This window comes from Berghia stephanieae, chromosome 1, assembly GCF_034508935.2.
Source record: "Berghia stephanieae isolate SIO BIC M18660-M18661 chromosome 1, UCSD_Bste_1.3, whole genome shotgun sequence".
NCBI classification, from domain to species: domain Eukaryota; kingdom Metazoa; phylum Mollusca; class Gastropoda; order Nudibranchia; family Aeolidiidae; genus Berghia; species Berghia stephanieae.
This window is the reverse complement of record NC_088360.1, coordinates 59271228-59278871: the sequence shown is the minus strand read 5'-3', so window position 1 is coordinate 59278871 and position 7644 is coordinate 59271228. Positions and strand designations below refer to the sequence as shown.

At 38.1% G+C, this 7644-nt stretch overlaps 2 protein-coding genes across 2 annotated transcripts in view; both read right to left on the bottom strand.

Annotated features, from left to right (window-relative positions):
• Window positions 1-862: 862 nt before the first annotated feature.
• LOC144974317 (uncharacterized) lies at window positions 863-5313 on the bottom strand. The gene is made up of 4 exons (XM_078917182.1): window positions 5234-5313; window positions 3816-3878; window positions 3432-3494; window positions 863-2942 (listed from the first exon to the last, which is right to left on the bottom strand). The coding sequence occupies exons 1-4, from the start codon at window positions 5311-5313 to the stop codon at window positions 2783-2785; spliced, it is 366 nt and encodes a 121-aa protein (XP_078773308.1). The 3' UTR covers window positions 863-2782.
• The window catches only part of LOC144974194 (uncharacterized), a 13136-nt gene continuing 9654 nt past the window's right edge, over window positions 4163-7644 (bottom strand). Inside the window, exon 9 of the mRNA XM_078917142.1 lies at window positions 4163-5440. Within this exon, the coding sequence (XP_078773268.1) occupies window positions 5320-5440 (121 nt within the window). The 3' untranslated portion in view covers window positions 4163-5319. The remainder of the gene's footprint in view (window positions 5441-7644) is intronic.

Sequence of the window (7644 nt, the reverse complement as noted above, 5' to 3'; positions counted from 1 at the left end):
CTTTTTCTCTGATCCGATATAATTGAGAATTGTGAGGGTTTTGAGTGGCAGGTCACCAGATGGTAGTGAATAAAATTGGATCTTTTTAAAACAAAAACAATACAAAATACAGTACCACAAGTATTTGGGATTTATATATACAATGAGATCACGTGTGCATTCTAGTAATATCGCCTAATAGACATCATGTCTCAATCTACTCATTTTACTTTGAGCATGTTAAGTGGATATTGCGTGATATAAATGCTGAGTCTATTAATTCTTACTAAATACTTTATAGTGATAGCATTTTGTGGCAAATCTAAGGATGATTTTGCACAGCTCTATAAACGGTAATAGAAATGCAAAACTAAACCCCTATGAAATCTATGAAATTGTATACCTGATAAATAATTTTTAAAATTATTTCTATTTCTAAAACCCAGGCCATCATATCTTAATTAGTATTAGTATCATTCAATTTGGAACAGAAGTTGATAGGAAAGAACGGGATTTGATAGGAATCAATACATATATAATATTATAATTGACGCAATTATCATTATGTGATACAAAATGGGATTATTGGATGAAAAAATAATAATGGTGAACCTTTTCCTCAAAACAGTTTTACGGTTGATTTGGCTGGTATGGAGAAGAGCGAATGGAAGAAAAAAAGTTTTGTTTTCTTGAAAATGACAAAACCATTTTATCATAAGCAGAAGTGTTCATTACTTTACAACGGCATTTGTTATTTTTGACACGGGCTTTCACACTTTTTACTTAATATCGAACTTTGGATTCAGTCACATAAAAATGTGTCATATCCATTAATCAAACCATAAACGTGGTTTCTTCTAAAATACATCAAAATGTTAGCATTTTCACCATATGCTGAAATCAAAAGAGGAGTCAGACAAGGTTGTGTACTGTCACATATCTTTTTAACTTATACACAACGTTTATCTTCAGAGAAACTGACCATCTACCAGGGATCAAAATTTGAGGCAGAAACATCAACTTTAGATATACCGATGACAATATGTTTTTGGCAGAAAATAAAAATGATTTAAAGACGCTGTAAAGAACAATAGTGAAAAGTTGGGATTGGGCATGAATGTGAATAAGACCAAGGCAATGGTGGTAACAAGAAAGGGAGAAGCATTAGTCAACATAAATATTAATCGAAAAAATCTAGAAACAGTATCAAGTATTTAGGACAGCAGGTAGAAAACACTGGAAAATGTCATCAAGAACTTAAAACCAGAATAGCAATAGCAAAATCAACGGCAGATTGAATTCAACTCAGTACCAAACTCCGTGTTCTGAAATGCTATGTTCACTCAGCACTGCTTTTTGGTTCAGAAACGAGCACCCTCAATAAAGTACTCGAAAAAACATAGAAGCATTTGAAATGTGGACATTTATACAACTTGAAAAGATAAGCGGGAAAGTCAAATTATTAAAAAAACAACGAAGAAGTTTGTTATATCATAGAAATTGAAACAACCTTGCTCCACACAAGAAAATCAAGACAACTTATATTTTGGTAATGTAAAAAGAAAACTCCATTATGAAAAATATTTTAGAGGGCAAAGTTGAAGGCAGAAGACCAAATGGCAAACTACCAAGAACATTTATGGATGATGTGAAAAGGCAGCTTTTTTGTTTGTTTGTTGCTTTAGGTCTCTTCCAACACAATTGAGGTTATATGAGAGACCGCTGAAACAAAAAAACAAGCAATCCAACAAAAATAGTACAAATGTAAATCAAAATCATAACCTAAAGATATCATAAGCTAAATTATAAATAACCAAGAACAAACAGGCAGAAGATTTACAGAAAAAAAATATCCCCTGTCAAAAATACAATCACAAACCAAAGAAGCAGGATAGGCTAGTAAAGAGAAGAAGAAACGACATCACTATCGGATCGTACACCCATGCGAACATCATAGGTATAGGATTCAAGGGTGATGCTCCCATCCAACCTGAAAAGGCAGCTGAATGTAGCCAAAAAACATGCAGAGAAATGTGGTGCACCATTTCAAGACGACCTCTACCTAAGAGTAAGTTTAAGAATCTTTTAGGTATAGTATAGATTATAATAGGACTGAGTGCAACTTTGGAGGTTTCTTGGGGGGCTGGGGGAGGTGTTAATATTAGTAACCTAGTCCCTTGCTCCCTAAGGAGTCCAAGGGTGGCCACCCACTTTCCCACTCTCTAGCAGAGCGTCCGTCGCTGCTTTATCTACTGTGCATGTGGTCTTTCCCTAGGCAGCATTGGTTAGTAAGGTTATACTATGAATATGACTGCCACATGATCTTTTAGCTGAATCAGGGTATGAGTTTCCTAGTCTAATCAAACTATAGATATAGTGGAACTGACAGTGGTGAAAGATTGTGCATTTAAATCTTGGTGAATGAAATTCTTTAAGTGCTTGTATTTTATAATCTAGGATTGAAAATAATAGATAGGACGGTGTCGGAAAGAGGAAATAAAGAAACATGAAAGGAGGAAATGAAAGAGGCAATGGTGATAAGAGTCACCATTGATGGTGAAAGAGGCAATGGTGATAAGAGTCACCATTAATGGTGAAAGTGGCACTGGTGATAAGAATCACCATTGATGGTGAAAGAGGCAATGGTGATAAGAGTCACCATTGATGGTGAAAGTGGCAATGGTGATAAGAATCACCATTGATGGTGAAAGTGGCAATGGTGATAAGAGTCACCATTGATGGTGAAAGAGGCAATGGTGATAAGAGTCACCATTGATGGTGAAAGTGGCAATGGTGATAAGAATCACCATTGATGGTGAAAGAGGCAATGGTGATAAGAGCCACCATTGATGGTGAAAGTTGCAATGGTGATAAGAGTCACCATTGATGGCTTGATGTGCTTGACTTGCTTGACTTGCTTGACTTGCTTGACTTGCTTGACGGTGGCAAGGATGATCAAGCCACTGAAATGGGAGAAAAGAAGAAATAATTAGACGATTGCTATACTTTTATTACTTTTTTTTTAATCATCAAAAATCTGCCATCCGCAGGCATTTTTCCCCTGCCACGCGATGATAAAAAATCTGCAAATTTGGTGGAAAATCTGCCAACCTGGCAATACTGATCATCAGTAGTTTACAGTTCACAGCTGTTGAAAACTCTTTGTATCTTCTTATCGTGTATTCATTCCTTATTTATTCAATTAGCTATTATTGTATAGCAATAATAATTAATTATCAAAGTATCATGATGTCTTTTCCCTACAATGTCTTCCCCTGTTAAATAAGTCAACCGAGAGAGAGAGAGAGAGAGAGAGAGAGAGAGAGAGAGAGAGAGAGAGAGAGAGAGAGAGAGAGAGAGAGAGAGAGAGAGAGAGAGAGAGAGAGAGAGAGAGAGAGAGAGAGAGAGAGAGAGAGAGAGAGAGAGAGAGAGAGACCAACTGGAATTCCTACCTCGAGGTGAAGTCTACAGTCCTATGAAGAGTGCAGAATCCATTCCCGTCTCTTGATGCCGTCCTTTAGAGAAGAAAAAAAATGTAATTCATGTTTATGTTGTATAATAGTAAAAAAAATGATCAAAGAAATTAAATAAGTTAAATAAGTCAACAGAGACACATGCACGCGCATACACGAACACGAACAGAAAGAGAGAGAGAGAGAGAGAGAGAGAGAGAGAGAGAGAGAGTGAGAGAGAGAGAGAGAGAGAGAGAGAGAGAGAGAGAGAGAGAGAGAGAGAGAGGAGGAGAGAGAGAGAGAGAGAGAGAGAGAGAGAGAGAGAGAGAAGAGAGAGGAGAGAGAGAGAGAGAGAGAGAGAGAGAGACCAACTGGAATTCCTACCTCGAGGTGAAGTCTACAGTCCTATGAAGAGTGCAGAATCCATTCCCGTCTCTTGATGCCGTCCTTTAGAGAAGAAAAAAAATGTAATTCATGTTTATGTTGTGTAATAGTAAAAAAAATGATCAAAGAAATTAAATAAGTTAAATAAGTCAACAGAGATACATGAAAGCACATACAAGCACACGAACAGAGAGAGAGAGAGAGAGAGAGAGAGAGAGAGAGAGAGAGAGAGAGAGAGAGAGAGAGAGAGAGAGAGAAAGAGAGAGAGTGAGAGAGAGAGAGTGAGAGAGAGAGAGAGAGAGAGAGAGAGAGAGAGAGAGAGAGAGAGAGAGAGAAACCTACCTCGAGGTGAAGTTGCTCGCTTGACAATGCAGGGATGATAAAGCCACTGAAAATGACTATGGCATTCCTAGAGTAACCTTCAGGATCATGTTGGCCAAGATTGCAACAGCAGAGCTCAAGATGAAGAAAGTGGTGTTGATATAGAAGTGATGGCAGAGATGGAGATGATGAAAGCAGCAGCAGTGACAATGATGGTGAAAATGGCAAGGCAGGTGACGTGATGATGGAAGTCACTCCGGCAGGGCTATGGTGGTGAAGATGATGATAATGGGAGGTGATTCTGATGGCAGTGGTTGTGTTGGGAAGTGATAGCTTTGGATGGGATGATGGGAAGTAATGGTAGAGTCATAGTGGTTGTGATAGAAGAGACCATGCTGTGAGGTTAGTGGTAATAAGTGGAAGCCATGGCTTGGCGAAAATTGTAGAAGCAGGTTCAACAATAAAGATCCGATAAATGGAACAATTCCAAACCCAGGGTCGAAATGACCCAACCAGAAAGAGTCAAACAAATCACATCCCTATCCCCCGTCTTCAAGACAAATGTAAATCAACATTCTGCCCAAACACATTCGGGCTTTCTGTAGGCCTCCAGTCCACCTACTGCACTTGGGTATGGACCTGAGACACAAATAAATGCACCCCCACCGGTTGAGGTACACTCATCTGTATTTCAAATCCATGCGAATGCCAACCACAATCATCTTGTCAACAAAGAACAAGAATGTAACTCATCCGGCCCCAACCAGTTGGAATCAACTTGAACCCAAGTCCAGAATCACACCACCACCATCACTTTATCACTGAATCTACCTCAGCATCCTCATCCTCCCCACAACTTCCACCCACCACCACCTTCCTCGACGAACACAATCCCTTCATCACAATCACTGCAACCCCACCAATACCACCATCATCCCTTCCTCCACTGTCACCTCCCTTCACAATCATTGCCATCATCATCACTTCCCATCATCATCACTTCACCACCACAACCCTACCATCATGATTTCCATCATCTCGTCACCCAACAATGCCACCTTCACCAACAATGTCACTACTGTTGCTCCATCATCTACATCTCCATCATCACCTCGCCACCAACAACACCTCCATCATCAAGATTACTGCCATTGCAATCCCAGGGGCCCTCCAACATGGTCCATCAATTGCTCCACTGAATACCACAACCATCCTCTATGACCTCACCACCCCTGCATGGCCATCCTCCCCTACCGCCCCAATATGGCCATCCTTGTTTCCAGAAGCTTGATGACGTCAAATATCTGCAACAAAAAATTGTGACCATTAAAAATAGGTAAAACAACTCAATTCTCAGTATATACAAAATATATTGTTAGAGGCCTAGTCTTAATATATCTTGTTAGAGGCCTAATCTGAGTGTAAACAAAATATTTTGTTTTGTTTTATGTTTTTTTTTGGGTTATATGGCACTTTTAACACATTTAGGTCATTTCAGCACCAAGAAAATGAGACAGTAAAAATGTTATAGATTTACAGTTAAAAATGCACAAGAAAAGTAAGACTAAAGAATATAGCACAAGTAGGGAACAGATGTAGATTCCAAGAGCTTACCAGTTTGTGAGAGGCCAAGTCTTAGTATAATATAAAAAATAGTTTGTGAGAGGCCAAGTCTTAGTATATTCGTAATATTTTTTGAGAGACCAAGTCTTAGTATTTAAAAATATTTTGTGAGAGGCCAAGTCTTAGTATATTCAAAATATTTTGTGAGAGGCCATGTCTTAGTATATTCAAAATATTTTGTGAGAGGCCAAGTCTTAGTATATTCATAATATTTTGTGAGAGGCCATGTCTTAGTATATTCATAATATTTTGTGAGAGGCCATGTCTTAGTATATTCATGTCTTAGTATATTCATAATATTTTTTGAAAGGCCATGTCTTAGTATATTCAAAATATTTTGTGAGAGGCCAAGTCTTAGTATATTCAAAATATTTTGTGAGAGGCCAAGTCTTAGTATATTCATCATATTTTGTGAGAGGCCAATTCTTTGTACAGTCCAGTCCAAATAATTGCAACTTGGTTAATTGCAATTTTCGTTTAATTGCAACATTTCCCAAGAAACAGAATTAATTATATATAAAATTCACTGGTTAATTGGAAAAAACTTCAGTTAATCGCAACAAATTTCGACCTCAAAAAGTGGAAAATTTAAGAAATCAATCAAACAAAACACCATGATTAAATTTCATCATGGGTGAAATCATGACAGGTTGAAGAATCAAGAGTGAGCGGGGTTTAGTGCTACAGTATTGTGTCACCACTCTATTAGAGACAAAAGAGGCCGGACTTTGCAGTATGGGTTTTTTTATATCATCTGTGACTATTAAATAGGAGGCGAGGGGGCTGAGTATAATCTTGACAACAGGTAGATAATGACTGTTGTAAACATAGACTGAGAGATATCCTTTGTTTTGGGATTGACAACTGAGCATTGTGACCAACGGGTTTGGTGAGAGCTTAATGTTGAGAATAAAAAGAGTGAAAGAGAATCAAATCTGAATAAGATGATAAAAGCTGCTATTCTTTGTCAAAATCTATACAGGGCTGCCATATGGCTTTTATTTCAATCAAATGCTCAGTCTGTGGTGGACTAAGAACAATGTTTACAACAACTGGTTTGAGTTTACCATATATGTGTAAAATGTTGCAATATTGGACAGGAAACTCAACTTCGATAAATTGTTACATTTTCGCTGATCCCAATGAGTTGCGATTATCGGGAGTGGAGTGTATATACATAATATTTTGTGAGCGGCAAAGTCCTAGTAAATACATAATGTTTTGTGAGAAGCTTATTTAACATGTACAATTTGAAACATTGATTGATATTATTCACAGCGCATGATAAGATAAACAAAACAAATATTGCACACTATAGCAATTGCTGCCTCTTGTTGCAGTAGTGGTAGTGATGATGTGGCGGTGGTGATTGTAGTAGTAGTTGCTGTTATAACGAAGTGATTGTGGTTGTGTAGTGGTAGTGATGATGGTGTGGTGGTGGTGGTTGCAGTAGTGAAGGTCGTGGTGATCATGAGCTGGTAGTAGTAGTTGTAGTAGTGATGATGCCGTGGGGGTGTTTGTAGTAATAGAGGACTGGTGATGATGTGGTGGTGGTAGAGCTTGTAGTGTTTGGGGTTATGATGACATAGTGGTGGCTGTAGCAGTTGTAGTGACGATGATTTGGTGGTGGTAGTTGTATTACTTGACTTAGGGTTGAAATGATGATGTGGTGGTGGTTGTAGTAGAGGTGATGGTGATGATAACACAGTGGTTTCGATAATAGTGATAGTGATAATGTGGTGGTGGTTGTAGTAGTAAGTAGATGTAATGGCGATGAAGAAACAAAAGAGCACTCGCAGCGTGTCTAGATAAAGTTGAAACATGGATGAAAACAACAAGCTTAAATTCAACGAGGACAAAACTGAGCTGATTATATTTCTAAAAA

What these genes read in the sequence shown, in the direction of transcription:
- LOC144974317 (XM_078917182.1), bottom strand. Translation starts at nt 5,313, where the DNA reads ATGTTGGAGGGCCCCTGGGATTGCAATGGCAGTAATCTTGATGATGGA. An exon ending in GGCGAGGTGATGATGGAGAT is followed by an intron (nt 3,879 to 5,233) that starts GTAGATGATGGA and finishes TCTTCTCTAAAG; the next exon opens with GACGGCATCAAGAGACGGGA. An exon ending in ACTGTAGACTTCACCTCGAG is followed by an intron (nt 3,495 to 3,815) that starts GTAGGAATTCCA and finishes TCTTCTCTAAAG; the next exon opens with GACGGCATCAAGAGACGGGA.